The sequence below is a fragment of the Eubalaena glacialis genome, chromosome 11, assembly GCF_028564815.1.
Source record: "Eubalaena glacialis isolate mEubGla1 chromosome 11, mEubGla1.1.hap2.+ XY, whole genome shotgun sequence".
NCBI classification, from domain to species: domain Eukaryota; kingdom Metazoa; phylum Chordata; class Mammalia; order Artiodactyla; family Balaenidae; genus Eubalaena; species Eubalaena glacialis.
Genome location: NC_083726.1, coordinates 61,528,361 through 61,551,864, shown reverse-complemented (window position 1 = coordinate 61,551,864; position 23,504 = coordinate 61,528,361). Strand labels below are relative to the sequence as shown.

Genomic DNA, 23,504 nt, shown 5'->3' with positions numbered 1-23,504 from the left:
CCATGAATTCAGGGGAAAGTCCTAAGCTTCAAGAAAAAAAATCTTATTTGATTTATTTAAAATAAAAGCAGCCTCCAACCTCACCAGAGACAGGAAATGTCATATTCCAGGGAGAGTAACCCACCCCCGCCCCCACTCACCTTGGAATTTCCGGGAGCTGAGCAGCTTAGGTCAGAGCGCCAGAGTTAAAACCAGCCCCGGGTTAGATGCATGCAGTGAAGCATTGTGGCTATGGCCTCCCCTGCCTCACAAGGAAAAACAAGGATTTACATATGTGCTTTTCAGTTTGAGGGAGGAAAGAGGAAAATCTACCTTTACACCTTCATGCAGAAGAGGAGCCCCAGAGGCAGCAGATGAATGGGGGTTCCCTCCTTTACCTACCGGATCGCCCCAGTTCTTTCTTTCCCTCTGGGCTAACAGAAGGGGCCTCCCCTCCCAGGTCTGGGGCTTGGCGGGCTGGCAGCTCCCCCGCCCCCACCCAGCTGCCTAGGCGCCACTGCGCAGCTGTCCCAGTCCGTTGCCATGGCAACTGGCAGCCGTACTAGACTAAGGGAGCGGGGGGAGAGGCAAACGGAAAAGTTAAAAGGCTTAACTTTTCTTTTCAGTGAAGACTGGGTGGAGAAGTTGGAAGGTACCTCCCTTGGCCTCAAGGCTAAGGCATTCAGAGCTCTAGGGAATTGGCGCTTGGATTTTAAACCCAAAACTTGTGCTTATTCCTCTAAGAGCACTGGGAATTAATCAATAGCATTTTAAGATCTAACAGGATTATAGCTCAACTGGCGGGGGGGGGGGGGCGGGGGGCGGGGAAAGGCTAGCTCCTTCTACAACAAGATCAGTACAAACTACCCACCCCCTAATCCAGCCCACCAGAAGCACTTTAGACAAGGCCTTTTCTACCATCTGTCACTGAACAGTTAATTAAGATTGCTGGGGTGGGGGTGGGGTGCAGGGACTAACCGGAGAGGGGGAAGGGAAGGATTTCAAAGATGCTATACAACTTTCCCTTTGGGGGGAATCACTGGATACAGAAACAGAATGTAGCGACTTGAAGCACTACCAAAGAACCTTTCAGCTGAAATTATAGATAGAAAAAAATTTAATTCTTAAGTAGTTTTAAAAAAGAGAAGGGAGGGAGCAGTCCAGTCACAACCATTACTATTAAAACCACTTCTCATTAGTTGTTCTTGTAATGTTATAAAACAAATTTTTAAATAATTACCCACCTGGAACATTAATTATACGGTATAGTAATTTAAAACTTTGTATATTAAGAATCCCTAATACTTGAGAAAAGGAAGACTGAAATAAAGGAAAGAGAATTAAGACTTGCAGTCCCATGAATTCCTTTCTCCTGGCCCTAAGAACATTTTAGAGAGCTCCAAAACTCTGCTCTCTGCTTTACAGATACGGGTCTTTTAGAGATAGAGGCTGCTGCCATAGGAGATTAAGAAAAAGGGACAATCAAAAGCAAAGAACCCGACTGAAGAAAAAAAAGAATGGTGATTCTTCTACAGTTTAAGGGCTAGAGCCTGGACCAGATAAAGCATCAAGACTGGTTATTATTTTGGTTATCAAACAGAAGAAACTGTAGGGTATGAGGGCAAAGTGGACAGTTTTCAACTACGAGGATTTCTTCAACCTTGAATAGACCCATCAGGAAATCTGAGTAAAAACTGCCTTTCTCGATTCTTCCTAACTTTTTAAAACTTTTTGTAGTTAAGGAATATGAAAACAATGCCAAAGGAATTAGATCAGGGTTGTGATTCTGTGATTAACTTGCCATGTGTGATCTTGAGTAAATAAATTTTAGCTCTAACCCCAGAATCACTAAAGTGGGCCAAATAAATCCCCACTGCCTACCACCTAGGGAAAGACTGAGTTTATGTTGAAACCAAAGGGCTATTAAGTCCCCCAAAGAGAAGCTTTTGTAAAAATATTACAGGGCCTAATACAACAGCAGCAGGAAATATGTGACCTTCCAAATTCCTAAGCCATTAAACCATATCACATGCAGTAACTCCTGCAGTTCAACATGTTAGAGAGCAAGAAAGGAGGAACTGTGTCTCTGTTAACCAGGTGCTGGTAAACTAATAAACCTTCAGAGAAAAGGCAGGTAACCCTTTCTCTCCAGGGCAAAATTCTTACTCCTTAAAATTCAGGAAAGCATTGGAGATGGCAGAATGAAAAGACTAAGCAATTCTGTAAAGGGATAAAGGACAGGAAAGAAGGACAGCAATGCTAACATTTTAGTGAAACCTTTCAGGGGAAACAAGGGAATTCAACGAGGAAAGGGACCAAAAACATTCAGGTGTCCATCCTTCTCCTTAAAACATCAGGAAATAAAGAGCCAGATCAATTCCCTCCTTCCCACTCTTAAGAATTGCCTAAAATCCCTTTCTCTTTGGGAAATGGGTTTTGTAACAGCTGACAGATCAAATTGGGCCTTATGCCAGGAGTCAGAGTCCAACCATAATATTCTGTAAAGAATGGCATGCAATTGTCTTGTAAATCTCCTGGACAGTCACAGATCAGAAGCTGGCAAGGATGACGACATAGTTCTGATGGAATGTGTCTTATCTTAACCTTGAAGTTACAGATGTGCTCAGGAGCAGCAGTAAATGAGAAATGCACTCAGACATTGGAGGGGACGTAATTCTCTTTTAGACAGTGCGACCCAGTGTATTAGGGTCAAATGAAACACAGAGTCAGACGGACAATTTAAGGGCTAGAGCCTGGACCAGATAAAGCATCAAGACTGGTGGTTCACGCTGAGCTTGAAAGGAGGGAGCATTCCAGTGTGAGAAATGAGACATGGCTGGCAGGATGATGGCTTGATTAAGGTAGAATCCCGATACCATGACAGAGAAAGAGAGGCTGAGCCTCTCAGCACAACCTTATTATCCTTATGGAAATCTCCATGGGAAGGGGTGAGCTTCTCAAGTTTCTAGAGTCCTTCATACATAACAGCTCTCAGCCTTTTCTTGAACATACACAGGAACTCTCTGGTAAAGGCATCAACAACCACAGAGTCCAGCAATTTAATGGCCCATCAGATCACGAAAAAGAGCAGGCCCACGAACCCTTCATATCAACGATACACGGCAAATTCACCTTACAGGCCTCTGAGTGCTGGGGGAAAAACACCTAAACCAGGGATCTGGTGAAAATTCAGCCTTGGACAAACATCAAAGAGCTCTGCGGTCAGGCACAGTCAGAACCCACATTCCAAGTCGATGACAGGAAACTTCTTTAACAAATGAATCTTCCAGAAAAAAAAAAGGGGAGGAAGAGGTGAGGAGGTGAAGCAGAAAGAGAGGGACAAAAAAACCCCCACACATTATACGGGTAAAAGAAAAAAAAAAATGGTAAAAACTGCCAGTGCCCAGAAATTACAGAGAGGGCATTACCGAAAGCTGGAGCAATCCAGAAGAACAACAGATGTAATGATTAGCTGTGTGCATCAACCAATCAATCCTGGAAACAGAACCACCCACATGAGATCTCTGGTATCTGTCTGCTCTGTCTAGTTCAGGCTCTGCTCTACTCCCTCCAGTTGACTTTTCAATGTCAACTGTCCTGGTGGCTTTTCTTAGATCTTGGTGTAGCACACTGTATTTTCATCACGACTTACGAGCAAAAGCATATATATGTATTATATATATTCTAAGTTTTTCTCTAAGTTTTCTTTGTATTGTTTAAAAGTAATGAAACCAACTGCTAAGCTGCCTCACTGAGCTACCTACTAAACTGACTTTAGTCAAACCAAATGTCAAAATGCATAATCAATGAGCTCTTTGAGTTTCAATATAAATTTTATAAGCCCACTAAAAAGGCAAAATCTTCTATAAAGAAAGTCATTCTAAAGAGTAGGAAAGGGCGAGGGCATATGCAAAGGTCCCTATCACATGTATTAATATGCCACTGATGGGTGACTTCAGTTGGTCTAGGCTTGAGAAACTCCCATTTCTCCCCTAAAGCCCTTGGGGAAAGCTGGTGGCTTACGCGAAGATTAAACTGTCAGCTACAGCATTGTCTTCAAGGCGTCCTCTTTATAGCCGTATTGCAGCAAATAAAACAGATGAAAAGCAACCAAATTTATAGAACCATTTTAATCTGGTTTGTGTTCTTTGCTCTTTATAGATCTAGAAGTACCAATGGTTTTAGGTTTGTAACACATACAGCATAAAACTAAAATACCCTTGATAAAGATGTTTTCTTCCACTAGATTTATGATTTCCAAAGTATTAGCCATGTGACATTTTAACGAAAACACAGCCTAGGGATGCACATTACAGCTGTCCTAGCTGTCTCAGGTTTTGTTAAATGGGCTGATAACTATCACTCCACCTCCACCAAAAGCCTATGAGCACCCAACTCAAGAGGAGTTAAAAGCTTTTCAAATGTCTATTTAAGAGACTGGATTAGGAAAGAGTTGAGGAGGAAGATTAACTGTGGTCGTTAACACCCCTGTCATTAACAAGCCACATACAGAGAACACAAACTTTATTAATAGAGAGGGGTGTGGAAAGAGGAAATGCTCTCTCCCTTGGCTAGCACAAGCTCCAGTTCATGATCCTTCAAAAATCAGGCCAAGGCACTGCTTCAACCAGTCACAGAATTATTCTGGGGGCAAAGTATCCTATTTGTTGATTATCTAAGCCTCCTGCTCCAGAGAGCAAGGGAGTAAAGAGCCTTTTGTTCTTTTAGATTAAAACATCTACATTATAAATGGAGATAAAGGGTGCCTTATAAATTTCATTCGACTGTACTGTCCTCCAAGCTCTGAATGCCATTAAAAAATATAAATGAATGTGTACTATAGCAATTCTCAGAACTGCTCAAAGCGTTAAGTCTGGTTCATTGGTATATTTAGCACTAACACACAAATTCTTGATAACTCATTACCAGATCACAATTCCACAAAATAGTAATTTTACATGAGATTTGTCTCTTTCCTTTATTCAAATCTACCGAGTGTCCATCTTCTCTAAATTTAGTTAGGGCACACCTAAACCCATTGCTGGGCAAGAGGTTAGATAGTCAATTGTTCCAAGATTCATGAGAAAGTAGAATTTGTATCACTGTGGGCAAATGTCTTCCAGATGGTGCTTCCAACAACTCTATCCTTGGAATGTGCTGAATTCATCTCAAAGCACCAAAGTCTCTAGTGAGTGTTAATCTCACACCCACTCCTCTCTATTAATTAAATGTGATGAAGCATGAACTAGTAGATCTTGTCACCTTTCATGAAGAACCTAGCAATTTCATCATAAATCTTAAGAAAAATGAGTAAGAGCAACATTTGAGTAGATTACCATGAATCTTAGATTTTTACGTACCACTTTGGCAATTCATGTTCACAAAATATGGAAGGGTTAAAAGAGAACTGAAGTATCCACCACCAAATAAAATTATGGTCATAAAGCAGTCTCTAAACAGCCATAAAATTAAGACTCACGCTTATCTAGCTTGTACAGATTTTGGCCATCAGCAGCTTAAGGGTTACAAGGGCCCCTTCAGGTCATTTCAACAAATCCTCTATTTGAAGGAAGAGGTTCTACTATGCCAAACAATTTACATTCTAACATAGTCTTAGTTTTGCAAAGACATTCAAGAGTCATAAAAAGTAATTTGCATATCCAAACTAAAATCTCTGTTGAGATGGTATTAGACTTTAAGTCAATATGCTAAAACCTGATTAATACATCCTGACAAAAAAGGAGTTTTTATATAATTGGAATAAGAAAGATATCTCAGACTGTAAAACTTCAGGAGTAAAAGAGAGCATTCCTTCAAAATATGGCATAGTTTTGTGCTCTGCCATTACCTTGGTGTATTAGCAACATGAATTATATTGAAGTCATAGCCTACAATTTAGATAAATAAAATCAAGCCAGTATTGAACTTTTTCCCATCCCATACAACGGTATCCTTGGCAGCTCCTTGGCCATCTATTATGATCCTGACCAATTTCTCTCTGTGGCAATTTAAAAGCTGTAAAAAAATACATAATGGGTGATGACAGGAGAAACAAACCTACACCAGAAATTATTGAACCTTGTACATCTCTGCAAGCGTCTCTATTGACATTTAAGTGTGAGTTACTATGCCACAATATCATAAAAGTGTGCTCTACACTTCAGATATCTTGATAGTTAAATGCAAAGAAAGGCCATCAGATAAACAGCTAAAGGGATGGCCAATCTCAGACCACCCAGCTCTTCCACTGAGCACTCTGACACATTGCTTATGCCAAATAAGATGTTTCTGACTCTCTTTTTGTCCAGCTTCCAACCATCATCCCAATTCAGATCCTATGCCAAAAGGATGATACAGTAATACTGATCCTTGCTCTAAAATTGGTTATGGGACATTTATTGAGGGCCAAGTAGGTGTCAAGCATTGCATAAGCAGTGAGTCTAGCCCAGTCTTCAACTTAAGGACTAAGGATTTTAAGATTCTCCTTAGTTAAGTCAGCACTGGTTAGCACCATCCCCAAAGGTTATTACAGAAAAGCTACTAAAGGGGTAACTAGTTAACAGTGGCAATATCAGGACTAGGAGTAAGGAGATGTGGGTCCTATCCCAACTAGATCACTGAAAGGTTGAACTGGACAGTTCACTTAACCTTAAGGGTGTTAGCTATTTGCCCCACTTATCTCATAGGTCTGCTGTGGGGGTAAAAAAACTAAACACTTTTAAAAATATAAAGCAGGGGCTTCCCTGGTGGCGCAGTGGTTAAGAATCCGCTTGCCAATGCAGGGGACACAGGTTCGAGCCCTGCTCCGGGAAGATCCCACATGCCACGGAGCAACTAAGCCCATGCACCGCCAACTACTGAGCCTGCGCTCTAGAGCCCGCGAGCCACAACTACTGAAGCCCGTGCACCCTAGAACCCGTGCACCGCAACGAAGAGTAGCTCCCGCTCGCCGCAACTAGAGAGAAAGCCCGCGCGCAGCAACGAAGACCCAACACAGCCATAAATAAATAAATAAATTTATTAAAAAAAAAAAAAATATATATATATATATAAAGCAGGGAAGTTAATAGTAGATGAAGTTAAAAATAATGAACACGTAGGTGTTTCCTCCTCTTCTATTTTCTGGAACAGTTTGTGTAGAATCTGATATTATTTCTTCCGTAGAAGTTGGGAAAATTCACCTGTGAAGCCATCTAGACCTGGAGTTTTCTTTGTGGGGAGGCTGTTAACTACAAATTCCATTACCCTTGATACATATAGGGCTAGTGAGGTTCTGAATTTCTTCTGAAGTGAGCTTTGGTAGTTTGTCTTTCAAGGAAGCCATTCATTTTACCTTAGACATTGAATGTATTGGCATAGTTGTTCATAATACTCCCTTATTACCCTTTCACTGTCTGTAGGATCAGTAGTGATAGCCCTTCTCTTATTCCTGATATTAGTAATTTGTGACGTTTTCCCCCTGATCAGACTTGCTCGTTAATTTTATTTATCATCTCAAAAAACCAACTTTCAGTTTCATTGATTTTTCTCTACTGGTTTTGTCTTATACTTCATCAACTACTTACTGCTTTTACCTTCACTATTTCCTTTCTTCTGCTTACTTTGGGTTTGATTTGCTTTTTCTTTTTTTAATTGAATAAATTTGACACGTAACACTGTAAGTTTAAGGTGTACAGTGTGTTACTTTGATACATTTGTGTATTGTAATATGGTGGACAATGTAGTGATATTTATGTTACATAACTGCAGTACAATATTATTGTCCATATTCACTATACCATGCATTAGGTCTTTAGGGTTATTTACTACTTGTTACAAGTTTGTACCCTTAAACACCATCACTCTTATCCCTTCTTTTTCTAGGTTCTTAAGATAGAAACAGACTCTAGATCTTTCTGCCTTTTTAATTAAAGCATTTAATATTATAAATTTTCCTCTAAGCACTGCCTTGGCTATATCCCATAAATTTTGACGTCATCATTTTTATTCAGTTCAAAATATTTTCTAATTTTCTGTGTGTGATCTCTTCTTTGATCCATTGGTTACTTAGAAGTGTGTTTAGTTTCAAATATTTGGGGATCTTCCAGATGTCTTTCAGTTACTGATTTCTAATTTAATTCCATTATGGCCAGAAAACATACTTTGTATGATCAAATCCTTTTAATTTTGAGATTTGTTTTACGACAGAAGATGGTCTGTCTTGGTAAATGTTCCCGTGCACTTGAAAAAAATGTGTATTCTGCTACTGTTGGATGGAATATCCTATGAATGTCAATTACATCAGGCTGGTTGATAGTGTTGTTCAAGTCTATTCCGTACTGACTTTCTGTCTACTTGTTCTATTAATTATGGAAAAAGGGTGTTGAAATCTTCAATATAATTGCAGATATCTACTGTTTCAGTTCTATTGTTTTTTTTAATTAAAAGAGGGTGTTGAAGTCTCCAGCATAATTGCAGATGTCTATTATTTAGTTCTATTGTTTTTTTATTTCTTGTACTTTGACACTTACTATTAGTTGTGTAAAATTTAGAATTATTGTGTCCTCTTGATGAATTGATCCTTTTATCATCTAACCTAGTGTTAGCTATTTGCCCTACCTACCTCATGTCTGTTACGGAAAAAGAACAAGAAAACACTTTGGAAAATATACAGGAAACAGAAGGTAAAATGTTGGATGTTAAAAATAACTTTAATGAATTTGTTGAACTATCTCTAAGTTTCATCTATGCTTGTCTCCAACTACACATATAAATGAGGTTTGCCTATGTTTCATCAGATTCCTAGATATAATTTATTGTTGTGAAATACTGAACAAATTAGCAGTATATTACCCTCCACAACTCCCTGTGAGGTAGTAAGTGAGTCTTACTGATTTAGGGATGAGAAACAAGGCACAAGGAGTTCAAGGATTTGCCTCAGAAACCAAACTTAAGATAGATTTCCCAGCCTATTGGCTGACCTCTTTAGCAGAGGGCATTTTATTCCAACATAATTATGCCTGCTGGCTCAGATATGAACTTGCTTTATTCTAAGAATTGTAGATTACAATCAGAGAAATACTTGAATTCAATTTGGTTCCTCCTCTCCATGGAAGAAATAAATAATGAGTGTGTTATGAAACTTGATCTTAAAGTAGTCCTTTCAATGACAGCATCTCAATCCTATGCTTTCTGGTGTCCTTCCTAGCAATGAAACACAATGCAACAGGCACTTAGTAAGTCTGAAGAATAAGACTGCATGTTGGGACTTCCCCGGTGGTCCAGTGGTTAAGAATCCGCACTTCCACTGCAGGGGGCATGGGTTCAATCCCTGGTCAGGAAACTAAGATCCGGCATGCCAATTGGTTAAAAAAAAAGACTGCATGTGAAAAATTTTAAAACTAGGTCCATGACCTATTTTCAGTTAGAAAAATCTGTCAGTGCTATTTTTTTTTTTATACTCTGCTTACTCCCCTCTCTTTAAAAATAATTTTAAATTGAGGTGTAATTGATTGTAAGTGTTTAAATTTGATGAACTATTCTTACTGGATAGGAAATCCAGACTACACAGTCCACAGCCTCATTAGAATGAGTGAAAAGTGGTCCAGCTAGTCCATTACATTCTTTTTAGAAAATCACACACAATTAACAAGTACAGTTTGTTATCCTGTGTTAACACCCTGAGAAGTTGACAAGCAGCCAACAAAGTCTTCTGTCCCTCAAGTCCTAGGCAAAACCACCAGTGGACTACACTGGCCCAAAATATAAGAATGAGTTCTTGATTTGCATTTAAAATTAACTTCAAAAATAAACTCCAAGACAATTTAGGAGTCACTTCATAAAAGTCTTAGGTCTAGAGGGCTATTAGTTCTCACCTATCCAATTTCTTCCATATAAGAAACTAAGGACTGGGACTTCCCTGGTGGCACAGTAGTTAAGAATCCACCTGCCAATGCAGGGGACACGGGTTTGATCCCTGGTCCAGGAAGATCTCACATGTCACAGAGCGTCTAAGCCCATGCGCCACAACTACTGAGCCTGCACTCTAGAGCCTGCGAGCCACAACTACTGAAGCCCACGCACCGGAACGAGAAGCCACCGCAATGAGAAGCCCACACACCGCACCAAAGAGTAGCCCCCACTTGCCACAACTAGAGAAAGCCCGTGTGCAGCAACAAAGACCCAACACAGCCAAAAAGAAAAAAGAAACTTCCTCTGCCCCCAGCTGCCCCTCATTTTTAAAAATAACCTTTCCTTTTTTGAATTAGGTAAAATTTATTTGCATAAGGGTTAGAGAACCAGGGTATAACAGTCTGAATGATGGCCCTCCAAAAGTTATCCATGACCTAATCCCTCAAACCTGTGAATATTACTTTACATGGCAAAAGATGTGATTTAAAGATGTGAAAGGAGAAATTTATCCTGGATTATCAGTGGGCCTTAAGTGCAATCACATGTATCTTTTTAAGAGAGGCAGGAGTTCTGAGACAGACACACAGAGAAGGCAACATGAAGACAGAGCAGGGAGAGATGAGGCCATAAGCCAAGGAAAACTGACAACCACCAGAAGCTGGAAAGGCAAGAAAGGGACTCTCCCCTAGGGCCTCCAGAATGGGCTCAACACCTTGATTGCAGACTTCTGGCCTCCAGAATTGTGAGAGAATAAATTCCTGTTGTTTGAAGCCACCAGGTTTGTGGTAATTGCAGCCACAAGAAACCAAGACACAGGGGAAATAAAATTTTAAAAATCATAAACCGGATATATATAAAACCAATTACTGATGCAAAAAGAATTGTGCTTTAAATGACCCAAAGAATGCCTAAACCCTTTAATCTTTCATTTCAAAGAGTAAGTTGAGGTGATCACAGGATGCAATTTATCTAAAATTATGGCAGATCTGAGAAGATAAATTCAGAAAGATCTAATATTTACACAGCTTCTAACAAGAACAGTGTAGGTCTTCCCCCAAACATGCTAGCTGGTAGAGCTCCCGAACAGACTAAACATGGGCAACAGTTGTCACTGTGGGTGTTCTGCCAACACAAGTGTAAAGTTGTCATCAGAAATGAACACGTGGCTTCGAGTGGCTTACAGAAATCCAACAAATCTGCGTCCTGGACTCTGCACAAGCCAACTCTTCTCAGGATGACCTGGACTCCTTCCCATTAGTACGATGATCAGCTAAAGCCATCCTCTACAAGGAGGGAAGGAAAATCAAAGTTTATGTCAGGGAAAAAAGACAACTGCCCAGAGTCCAAATTCATAGATAACAATGTGTAAATATCAGCCATACTAAGTCAGTTGTGATATCTCACACTGTAATTTATTGCTTTTTAAATCAACATCCAGAGCATTTAGGCCCAATTTCACATAAGGTAAACAGTAATAAAAATAGACCAAGTAAAGGGATAAGAAAAAATGCTTTACCAGGGGATGTTAAATGGGCTATTTCAATAAGATATATAAATCATGCTATGTGGTTAAATAAAATACCTTGATAAAAGCAAAAAATAGTAGTCTTCCTCAGAAACCTTTGTACCCTGGACACCTTTCTCTCTTTTCCAGAGGTACTGTCAAGGGCACTGAAAATCACCAGAACTTCCCTAGATAATATAAAAATCCAGTCACTTCAGAGGTATGTTCTTTCTTTCTCTTTCCCCAGTTATCATCTTGCTCACCTCCTGCCCAGACAGAAGCTTTCTACTTACTCTATTTCAGACAGACCAGTGAAAATGTGTTATTTTCCCTTTTAGTGAATAATCATTTCATGTTTGGATGCAATAATATGCTTCTAAATTCTAAGTGCAAGTGCCTGAAATTTAATTTTTATAACAAAGGCTCAGCATTTTATATTGTTAACAGAGAGGAACAAATTAACAACCAAACCAGGTTCTCCAAAGGCAAGAAATAAAAGTCTAAACTTAGGATTTTCAATGTGATAGTCTCAGAATTTCAGTGAAAAATTACCCACCAAAATTTCCCCACCAGGAAGAAATGTTTATCAGACCTATTAACTATGACATTGTAAGAGAATTTACAATAAAACAAACAACTTTTATTTGCACACCACAGTAAACCAAAAAGTCTAGCTTCAAGTCCTGATATTTTTCAAATTAAAATATACCATTAAAAACATCAAATAAGGGGTCACTGATTACAGCCAAGTAGGTGGGGCTGGAGATGAGATGAATCTACTCAGAGTAATCCAGGGTGGCATGATTTGATTACCTATTTTTCAGTCAGTATTTCTTTTCTCCCAGTGTACGGGTCTCTACACAACTGAAAAATCAGATGAGCAGAAATCGACCTGTGCTTTTAATAAAATGAAATAGAGTACTACAGATAAGAAAATGTCAGAGAGGGGCTTCCCTGGTGGCGCAGTGGTTGAGAATCCGCCTGCCAATGCAGGGGACACGGGTTCGATCCCTGGTCCGGGAAGATCCCACATGCCCGGAGCAACTAAGCCCGTGCGCCACAACTACTGAGCCTGTGCTCTAGAGCCCATGAGCCACAACTACTGAGCCTGCGTGCCGCAACTACTGAAGCCCGCGTGCCTAGAGCCCGTGCTCCGCAACAAGAGAAACCACCGCAATGAGAAGCCCACGCACCGCAACGAAGAGTAGCCTCCGCTAGCCGCAACTAGAGAAAGCCCGCGTGCAGCAACAAAGACCCAACACAGCCAAAAATAAATAAATAAATTTATTAAAAAAAAAGAAAATGTCAGAGTGCTTTGCACATTTATTTGCATAATGAAACTTTAAAGGAAACAGGATTAAGTCAAATGAGAATATAATAAGCATCTGAAGCAAAGTCTACCTTCTTCAAAAACATATTTGCCATTATTTTAGGAAGCCAAACACACACAAGATGCAATCAACGTTCAAATTGCAAGAAATGGTAAACACCTTAATGAAATTTTCCTTTTATCCAATCAAACAATGATCACGCTATATCTGAAGAGATAATCATGAGCATTTAGTGATCCATTTACCAAAGGACACTTCCTAAACACTTCACCCATCTTCTCCCTCTAAATTCCAATTGGCAAAATAAAAGATTTTGACAAGATAATCAACTCTACCATCTGTCATTTCAGATCAATGGTTTTCAAGTGGAGATTTTGCACCCCTCCCTCCCAGGACATTTGGTGACATTTTGATTGTCACAAGTGGGGGTGTGGGGGGAAGGCTCAAAATATCAATAGTGCTGAGCTTGAGAAACCCTATAGTAGATCAAGATTGTATTCCTTTCAAACCTAAATAAATTAGGGACAGATACCCTTAATCTATTTCACTTTAGTTCTTATAAACTAAGTAGCTGCATTATTAGCATACCTACGAATAGTTTAGAAGCAAATACAAAATAGGTTTTCCTTTTGCAAGTGCCAGAGAACACGAAAATCTCTCCTCTGGTTCACGATAAGCTCATCTAAAATCATCTTCCTTTTGTACAATGTCAGAAAGGTCTCTACTCATAAGAGAACTTCATATGTATTTGAACTTATTACAGTATTTAAACATTTTTCTCTTGACACTAAATAAATCAGTAAATAATAAAGCAGTATAGAGTCTGATACAGCCAATATGAAATGAAAATTTCTGTTTTACTAAAATACACTGGACTGATAAGAATTGGCATTACTAACAGGATATGAACTGCATATAAAATACTTTGAAGGAAATATAATCAAAAGGCAAAAAAATAACCCAGGTGATGGATGAGTCCTCCTTTCTCCAACACCCTAAGTATCATCCTCCTTAAGCAACCTCCTTTTTATCCAAATCCAGATATCCTCAATAGAACAGCAGAAAGGGCTTAGGAGATCTGTAATGGTGCAAAGAAAGATATATACGGAGAGAAAAGTTCCACAGAGAAGAGCCTAAGATAAAGGCACTGGGGACATGGACAATGCTTGCAAAGCATTTAGCATAATGCCTAGCAGGTATCAATACTAAGTACTCAAAAAAAGCTACCTTTTTAAAATTTGTATTTTTAAACAGAGGATCACCTTAGTTCTTAATGGAAAAATAGAACTTTTTTGAGGTGTAAGGGTAAGGAGGTGTTGAGAAGTACTTGCTTATAACTGAAAACACAAAAACAATTGGCTTTTAAATTTAACTTGAATCACAAATTATTATCCCTGCAAAGATTTAAACATTGGAGATCGGACCTGTCTCCATCCCACTGTATCCCTAGAGGTAACACGCTTTGGTATGTAGCTTTCCAAAACTTTTTCTGTGGATTTACAAATCTCTTTGTCCGTGAAAATATGCATTATTACTATTATGTTGATTTTTCTTGCGTACCTTTCCACAACAATACAAAGATTTATCCTATTCGCTCTAACATTTCAAGTCAGTCTTTCTAAAGCAGCGAGTTCTCAAAGTGAAAAGACCTCCCTTGTCCCCCCCCCCCAAAACCTAAACATTGCTGGATGGTGGGATGTACCTAAATGGGGAAATAAAGCCAAACTCGAGAAATATAGGAGCAAACTTACAGGTTCCCTACCAGAGAAGTGTGTGGCCTAGAGACCCAACGGCTTCGTTCAAGTCATTGTGAATAAAATACCCACCCCCTCGCGCCATCGCAGGCAGTGACTCCCCATCCTTGCATCCCCAAATCTAAGACCTCCCTCTTTTGGAGCGCTGATTGGACGGTCAGCCCGAGCGCTCTCCGTAAGCTGTCCGCCTACTGGCTCCAGATTTGGTCCATCCATTTAACCGCCCGACTGCCGCATCCCCCATTGGAGTCAAACCGCTGCCTCTTGGAGGAGCCCAACCTACCGCGCGCTTCGTGCTGATTGGCTCAGTGAGCCGCTGCTCAGGAAGAGAAAGCCCGCCTCCCACATACCGATGGCCCAAGGACCGGTCAGTCGGCAGCTAAAGGCGGACCCAATTGGCCTATTCACTCGCCAGTCAAACTCTTCGGCTACAAAGCTCCACAGAAACTACGGGGATTAAAACATCCCGCCCCTGTTCTTCCATTGGTTGGGTGGACCCACCGCTCCCCCTTCACTAGCCCCCACCCCGCGGTCCATTCATTTCACACAATAACGGGGCCAACTGGAATCGGTTCAAGACCTCGTATGCGTAGGCAAGACTGTCCGCCACTTACCCGGGATCGAGACCGATCACACACGCTAAGGTCTCCCCTGTTCCTCGGTGGTGAGGCCGGACCACAGGCCGCCGCTGCCGCCGCGTTCTGCGCAACGCCAACCGCCCGCCAAAACGGATCCTTCCCTGCGCCTGCGCGACCAATCCTGGGACTGGACCCTTTCCCCGCCCATTACGCCTACGCAAAAAGGGGCCTAACTCCCGCCACTACGCAGGCGCCTTAGGTTCGCCGCTGTCTCCTGCCCGCCATTTCACGTGTTCCAAGCGCCAGGCGGAACTTCTTAACGCGCCTGCGTAAACTCGCCATTTTACTACACATGCGCTCAGCAGGCAGTCGCTGCAAAAAACAAGAATTGTTACAGGCTAACTACTTTTCTGATACATAGTATTAATCATGGTTTGCCAGATGAGCTGAACATAAAATTAGTAGCGTAGAGAATTAAAAAGTTATCTAGTTACCCTAAGTGCATTCAAACATGAATGATTGGTTGACTAGCCAATCAGACTAGTTAAGAATAATATTACTCGGGAACCCATAGACCCCCCCCCCGAGGGGTGGAGACTGCGTAGAACGCCCAAACGGATGACGTTACACAGCACTGCAGTACCAGAGACCAATAGTAGGGGGAAGCAATTTCAAATATCCAATCAGAGCCACTCAGGGGCGGAGTCTACCAATGCTGAAAGCGAGGAGGCGGGATAAAAGAGCGAGGCCGAAGGTAGGCTGGCAGATACATTCGGTAGATTACTTCTTTCTGCCCGTGGACGCCGCCGAGTAAGCATCGTTGACGTCTCCCCCCCTCCACTGCCGTCATGTCTAAGTCAGAGGTGAGTAAGACGCTCTCTCTAGCTAAATTTTCTTTCTCGCGCCTTCCTGAGTTCAGTAGGGTTCGGCCTAGTTTGGCTGCTTGTCTCAGCCGGTTCAGCAGTTCTTCGGTCGCTGCCAGGGCCTACCCCTCCCTAAGTTGAGGTCGCCATTTTGTCCTCTTCGCCATGAGGCTGCCGTCCTGCAAGCCTTAGCTATCACGCAGGCTCGGTCCACCTTGCAAAACTCTTAAGCACATTCAATCTGTTTTTTACCTTGTCTCAGTGGGCGACTTTCTTAAAGAGCATTTGTAGTCGATATTGGCGATGTACTCCTCCCTCCTAGTCCTTTTGTTGCGCGTGCGTCGAATGGAGTGAGGGACGCATGCGCTCGGCGCTTCCCGGCCCACCCAGCACCCAACATACCGCCTCCCCCAGTGCGGAGAAGCACGTGGCTTGCTGCGACCAGAAGGAACAATAAGTGTTTCGTACGTTGCTATCTAGTTTTAGTTTTGGTTTTTGTAACTGGAAGGTGTTTTGCGTTATAGCCCCACTTACCGCTTTTTTTCCCCCAACTCATAGTCACCCAAAGAGCCCGAACAGCTGCGGAAGCTCTTCATCGGAGGTTTGAGCTTTGAAACAACCGATGAGAGTCTGAGGAGCCATTTTGAGCAGTGGGGAACGCTCACAGATTGTGTGGTAAGACTTGAAAGAGACAAAGGACCGTAGAACTCCTTGATTTCTCTGGCTTAGCTTGCTGTAGTTACCGTCTGAATGCTAATGGGATTATGGTTTTAGGTAAGGTGTGGCTTTAGCTGATTAAAAAATCTCCCAATTGGTAGATTAACTTTAGATGGTTAGTGGGAAATCGAAGGGCTTCAGACAAAGGGTTGGTATAAAGTCTCCTATTGCCTTACTTAAGGTAGAAAAGGCAGTAGTTTCTGGGGGCTTACCACGTATTAAACATTAAAGGTAATGAGGGATCCAAACACCAAACGCTCCAGAGGCTTCGGGTTTGTCACATATGCCACTGTGGAGGAGGTGGATGCGGCCATGAATGCAAGGCCACACAAGGTGGATGGAAGAGTGGTGGAACCAAAGAGGGCCGTCTCAAGAGAAGTAAGTGATCTTTTTTTCCTCCTTCCCTTAGTCATTTGGAAGTGTGCCACTAGGGGGACTTAACATTTGGGGGTGTAACAAATTTAAAATTCTTAATTTGGGGATAGGTTTTGTTAATATAAGTTAACTTAATTTTTTTCGTGTTAGGATTCTCAAAGACCTGGTGCCCACTTAACTGTGAAGAAGATTTTTGTTGGTGGCATTAAAGAAGACACTGAGGAACATCATCTAAGAGATTATTTTGAACAGTATGGGAAAATTGAAGTGATTGAAATCATGACTGATCGAGGCAGTGGCAAAAAGAGAGGCTTTGCTTTTGTAACCTTTGATGACCATGACTCTGTAGACAAGATTGTCAGTAAGTATCAGGTGGCTGGCATTTGCTAAGGGTTCTGAAATCCATGCTGTATTCTAAATGCTGAGTTGGTGTTTTATCTTCAAATTTTTTCAGTTCAGAAATACCACACTGTGAATGGCCACAACTGTGAAGTAAGGAAAGCCCTATCTAAGCAAGAGATGGCTAGTGCCTCATCCAGCCAAAGAGGTGAGTTTGTTACTTAATTAAACCTTAAACATAATATTGAGTAATTCGAATTTGTACAGCCTAACACTTAAAATTTGTCTCTTCAGGTCGAAGTGGTTCTGGAAACTTTGGTGGTGGTCGTGGAGGTGGTTTTGGTGGGAATGACAACTTTGGTCGTGGAGGAAACTTCAGTGGTCGAGGTATGTGTGGTTATAGTTTACTAATAAGAGTTAATGGTAAAATTATAATTACCCCCAGATGACTTATCCAAAGTTACATTTTAATCCAGATGTAGTTCTGGCTTCTCACTAACCGGTAGTTAGTCTTGCATACGGAAATAATTTACTGATTTAATGCTTCCTAAAATTTAGACTTAAAAGGGGGTGACTTGTATGTGATCCACATACTTCAAACCTGTTTTTTTGTTGTTGTGTTTGTTTTTTTTTTAATTCTGCTTTTCTCCAGGTGGCTTTGGTGGCAGCCGTGGTGGTGGTGGATATGGTGGCAGTGGGGATGGCTATAATGGATTTGGTAATGATGGTAAGTTTTGTTTGTTTTATTTAAGGAACCACAGATAAAAAATTTTGGCAATCTTTAGAATAGGCTAATAGAGACTAAAACTCTAGTGCATGATAAGCTTAATTTTGACCTAATAGTATGTTGTGAGCAGGCCTTTAGCTGTCATGCTAGCACAGAATTTGACTGTTGAATACTTTTGTCTTATTGAGAAGAATTGTATTCTTGTAGGTGGTTATGGAGGAGGCGGCCCTGGTTACTCTGGAGGAAGCAGAGGCTATGGAAGTGGTGGACAGGGTTATGGAAACCAGGGCAGTGGCTATGGCGGGAGTGACAGCTATAACAACGGAGGAGGCGGAGGCGGCTTTGGCGGTGGTAGTGGTAGGTATCCAGTGATCCAAGTACTGGTGCAATAGCTAGATTAGCCTTTTAGAGTTTAACCATATGGGGACTTGATGCTTGTGTGTTACGCTGCATGGTACTTTTTTAACGGGCTTGCAATGCTACCTCCTCCTAGCTTTAAGCTGGGGCCGCCTCACTCCCAAATAGATAGATGGATAAGTGGATAGTGGTGTCTTCAATTGGAATTAGATTAGATTCTAGCAGGATTTAGTGTCTTAACTCTTGGGGTCTTAGGCACTTAGTTGATGTATCCAGCATGTGTTTGCCGTGCCCCTGGATGGGTAAAGGTCTTCAAGGCAAGAGAATATATCATTTTGCTATACTGTGGTGAGTTGGGTAAAATTTTTTTTAATTATTGGATTATTCAACTGAATGCCTTGCCCAGAAAGGATAAAATACAAAGATAAACATTGGAGCCACCAGTTTTGGGAGCAAGGCAGATCAAGGAACTTTTTTACTTAGAACACCAGAATTTATCATTTTCCCCGAGTAACAGATAAAGGCCCTCTTTTCCATTCTTAGGAAGCAATTTTGGAGGTGGTGGAAGCTACAATGATTTTGGCAGTTACAACAATCAATCTTCAAATTTTGGACCCATGAAAGGAGGAAACTTTGGAGGCAGAAGTTCTGGCCCCTATGGTGGTGGAGGCCAATACTTTGCCAAACCCCGAAACCAAGGTATGGTGTATATGTGGTATTGGAGGGCTAAACTAGTACCGTTGAGGAAAATATTAGACCTTTAGGCAGTGCAGGTGCAGGAAAACTGACAATTTAAAATCTTGAGGAAATTTTAAGTGGTAACTTGTAGTTCAGTTAGGAAAATCATGTGAGCCCAAACTTGTGAATTTGAACTTATATAATACGAAAGCCCCAAATATAAAAGCATTCCCGTTATTATTCATACTTCTAAAGCCTAAGGGAACAAATTTGTTCTTAGGTGGCTATGGTGGTTCCAGCAGCAGCAGTAGCTATGGCAGTGGCAGAAGGTTTTGATTACTGCCAGGTAAGTGAACACCTTTTTTTGTTTCCACTTAATTTTCTTGTAATTGATAATGAACACAGTAACCCTAATGTAGCTGAGCAGTGAAACATAGTTAACATTATAATTACAATAAAATTGTGGATATTAAGTTAATATTCAGATCAGCAAAATTTGTGGGAAACAACTTGCTATTGGATTGTAGCCTTGAGTCTTAATATGTTTAGATTAACAACTTTATTCCATATTGTTCAACAGGAAACAAAGCTTAGCAGGAGAGGAGAGCCAGAGAAGTGACAGGGAAGCTACAGGTTACAACAGATTTGTGAACTCAGCCAAGCACAGTGGTGGCAGGGCCTAGCTGCTACAAAGAAGACATGTTTTAGACAATACTCATGTGTATGGGCAAAAAAACTCGAGGACTGTATTTGTGACTAATTGTATAACAGGTTATTTTAGTTTCTGTTCTGTGGAAAGTGTAAAGCATTCCAACAAAGGGTTTTAATGTAGATTTTTTTTTTTTTTTTTTTTTTTTGCACCCATGCTGTTGATTGCTAAATGTAATAGTCTGATCATGACGCTGAATAAATGTGTCTTTTTTTTAAATGTGCTGTGTAAAGTTAGTCTACTCTGAAGCCATTTTGGTAAACTACCCCAACAGTGTGAAGTTAGAGTTCCTTCAGGGTGATGCCAGGTTCCATTCAAAATTTATTTACAACCTGCTTTGGTGGAGAAGCTATTGTCTTCCGAAACCTTGGTGTAGTTGAACTGACAGTTACTGCGTTGTGACCTGGAGTTCACCGTGAAAAGGGTCACCCAAGCAAAGTCATGGAGTTTTTTGATTATTAATATGATTGTTGGTACATCCTATGCAATATATCTAAATTGGATTATGGTACCAGATATAGATGGGAATGAAGCTTGTGTATCATCCATTATCATGTGTAATAAATAAACAATTTAATACCCTCTTGAATGGAATGACAACTGTATGGATTTGGGACTGGCAGAGCTTTGGACCTTCCCTACCCGCTACCCCTGATAATGTTTGAATGCTTCTACCACAATTCAAGTTCAAAACTCTGCCAGAGAATAGAAACCAGATGCTGGCTAATGCCACCCCATAAATCCACAAATTAGAAGTTTTGGGGAGACCTTTTTAAACTGACCAGTACCAGTAAGGAATTTACTCTTAACACAAAAACAGGTTTACATTAAAGGAAAACTGCGGTTTTTGTTCTGGTTGGGTGGGTCTTTATATAGGTTTATGGATTGACACACTAGTAATTATCTGTATGGAGATAAAAATTTGTTGATATGGTGAGCCATATTATCTACTTTAATCCATGCTAACTGCAGTTTTCCTTTAAATACGGCACAAGATGACACAAACATTCTAAAATGTTGATTGTATAGAAAATGATTTCTAAACCTTTATAACAGTTTACTTAATATCCAATCATTGTTATTTGTACATAGCTTCCTTTGAGCCCTCCCTTTGGTACCCTCAATTTCAGTGCCATTGTACCTAGTAGAATAGAAATTTGTTTATCACTAGGACTGTGTATTCCATCCCATGGGTGTGTTACTTGGAAGTTTGGGGAGGGGGTTGGGTGGGGTTGGGTGGGAGGTGTGGAGGTGGGTGGGAAAGCGTGGATAATAGTTCCATGGGCTTGATACTGGCTGAGTTTGCAATGGCAGGTGGAACCTTAACTATTGAGGGAGTTTGCAGATACCTCAGGATTCGTGACAATGCCTTTAAAGATCCAGGAGAGATGTTCAGCTACTAGGAACTGCTAGCAAGTATAGCGCGAATGGCTCCGAGGTCAGACACTCTACAGCTGAGAGTAGACACTTGTGGTATGTGGAGTACAGATAAGCCAGGGGCAGGCCACGGCACGCTCCATGAAAGCTAGGAGGGAGTGAAGTTTCAGTGACCATCGCAAGGAAGGAGGCAGACAAGAGTAAGGCACACCTGACTCTTAGACCTAGCAGTCAGAACCAGGAGAAAAGGTTTTATTGCTTTGCTGGTAGGTAAGAACAGATTTTACTTACATCCGTATAGCTCTCTAAAATCCAGCTTTCTCTTATATTTTCTTTAATATATTGAGCCAAAACTAGTCCAGTTAAGCTGAACTTGGTTTTTCTGGAAATGAATTGCTTTAAGTTGACACCCTACTCTTGGTGGCTCCCAACTGAAGGAAGTGAGCACTTTAATTACTTTTACAGTGATACATTTTTACCCTTTAATTTCTATATTTCCTATCTTGTGACCTATTAACTTAAAACAATGGCTCAAAGTAATGTATTAGAATCTTCCCCAGAATGCTGGTGGGAGGGTGGGTGGACCGTTAGTGGGAGGTGGGAGGGTTTAGCCTGAGATGAAACTTGGCTCTGAGAAAAGCTAGTTCTAAAGGCTGTTTACTTTTCTAGGGAGGAGTGTGCTACCACAGGCTTAGCAACTCTTAACAAACAAAATTCCAGTTCAAGCTCATGGCCAAAAGGTAGGTGTTTATATAGTAACAGTGCTTAGTATTCCTACAGTAAAACGGCAAGCTGTGCCTCAGAACTAAAAAAGTAAGATCTCATAATTTGTTCTATTATCTGGTCTGACAGACTGTAGCCAGCAAAAAGCTATTAAAGCAATTGGATTCTCAGTAAAGAGAATGGATATAATTGTAGCATCTTTCAGCTGCTTATGTATATACTTTTTTCTTTTTTGCAGGACCATCCTTATGAGGACCTTTATCTGAGCCACTGTGCACTTCATTTTCACTGCCATGCAGTAGTCATTAGCTGCTGTGCAGCTTGAATTAATCATTCAATTTTGTGAATGGATTTTTTAAAAATAAAATGCATTTAACTTGGTTTTGGTTCTTGTTTTCTATGTCATCTTCATGATGTTTATGGTAAATAATTTGAGATAGTGCATGTTCTTTACTAGATCAAGTTTGAGAACGGGAAATGCAGGAGTTAATGGTAAACCAGAAGAATTTTACCCTCATTCCTTACCAGTGTTTTTCCCTGTAGTCACTGTAAGCTGTTGAAAGAAAACTGCGTTATAAATGCTTTAAGCACAGCCGTGTGTTAATTCAGATGGAGGAAGTACTGGGTTTGTTGGAAGTGATTCTAATACTATGTATTACTATTTTTTAAAGTTTGTCCCATCAGCATCCATGGTTTAGTGAAATCAGAGAAACTGGTTTTCTTTGGCTGCAGGAGTAAATCTCGACCCAGTTAGAAGTGAGCTGTTCGCTACTGCTCCTCTTGAACAGGTCCTTTTTGTAGCTCTCCTGGCAAGGGAAAATCAAGTTGTAGTAAAGGCTGGCAGATGCTGTTGCATTTGAGTCTCTTCTGGGAACTGCGCTTATCTCTTCAGTTCCTGAGGGGCATAGTGGGTCTCATCTTGGGTGAATAAACATTTAATTGGTCAGCTATTTCAGGCTTCAAAAATACTGAGCCAAGGGTAAGAAGGTAAAGGAAGTTCTTTACCTTCTCAAAGGTAATGAACCTAAAAATATTTTAAAGCAATAGTTGAACTCTAGGAAATGTTTATATTTTTTCTACCATCCTCAGGAAAGGTCATTATCTAGCCTCAATTTCCATCCTTGATGAAAGGGAATGAAGTGTGTGAATCCATAGGTCAGTTATCTTACTACCAGAATTACAAGTAAGAATCTCCATTTACTGAATGAAGCTTCTCTGGTTCATACAACAATGGTTTGGAGGGATAGAACAACTGAGGCTACCAGTTTGCTGAAAAGTATATTCCCTAGTTTTTAAATGAGATAACCTGTAGGAAGAGAATTACCTTGTTCAAATTCTTGTGACCACCCTTCCCGTCTTTGGCCTTAGTTACTGTTAAATATGTGTATCTGAGGGTCTTCCCCGCTACGGTGTACTCCATGAGAAGTGTCTCCTGTTCACTATCTCCAATGCCTAGAACGATACCTAAGCTTATTGGGTGCCTAGTAAATATTGGTTGAATGAATGAATGTTTAAATTTGCCTGTGAATTAACCATCTTTATGAGTTTGGTTAGAATGAAAAACTTCATTCTGATAGCCCTTAAGCAAACTAATCAAATTGA

General features: G+C 40.7%; 2 protein-coding genes across 7 annotated transcripts in view; one reads left to right on the top strand and one right to left on the bottom strand.

Annotated features, from left to right (window-relative positions):
- Positions 1–15,214, bottom strand: part of CBX5 (chromobox 5) — a 35,368-nt gene extending 20,154 nt beyond the window's left edge. Inside the window, exons 1-2 of one of the 5 annotated variants that reach the window (XM_061206546.1) lie at positions 15,074–15,214; positions 141–241 (exon numbers count right to left, since the gene is read on the bottom strand). The gene's annotated coding sequence lies outside the window, so the exon portion shown is untranslated. Of the gene's footprint in view, positions 1–140; positions 246–381; positions 469–15,073 lie in introns of those variants that run through there. The other 4 variants (XM_061206547.1, XM_061206548.1, XM_061206545.1 and 1 more) reach the window with 4 other exon arrangements.
- Positions 15,215–15,791: 577 nt separating this feature from the next.
- HNRNPA1 (heterogeneous nuclear ribonucleoprotein A1) lies at positions 15,792–22,283 on the top strand. Of its 2 annotated transcripts, XR_009702565.1 has the most exons (12): positions 15,792–15,900; positions 16,459–16,575; positions 16,849–16,995; positions 17,143–17,353; positions 17,447–17,539; positions 17,626–17,718; positions 17,984–18,058; positions 18,266–18,415; positions 18,959–19,114; positions 19,374–19,439; positions 21,849–21,919; positions 22,141–22,283. XR_009702565.1 is itself a non-coding variant. In XM_061205528.1 (11 exons), the coding sequence occupies exons 1-10, from the start codon at positions 15,886–15,888 to the stop codon at positions 19,427–19,429; spliced, it is 1,113 nt and encodes a 370-aa protein (XP_061061511.1). In that variant the 5' UTR covers positions 15,792–15,885; the 3' UTR covers positions 19,430–19,439; positions 19,674–19,762. The 2 variants fall into 2 exon arrangements, 1 of the variants encoding a protein (XP_061061511.1); XM_061205528.1 differs by lacking the exons at positions 21,849–21,919; positions 22,141–22,283 and adding an exon at positions 19,674–19,762.
- The last annotated feature ends 1,221 nt before the right edge of the window (positions 22,284–23,504 follow it).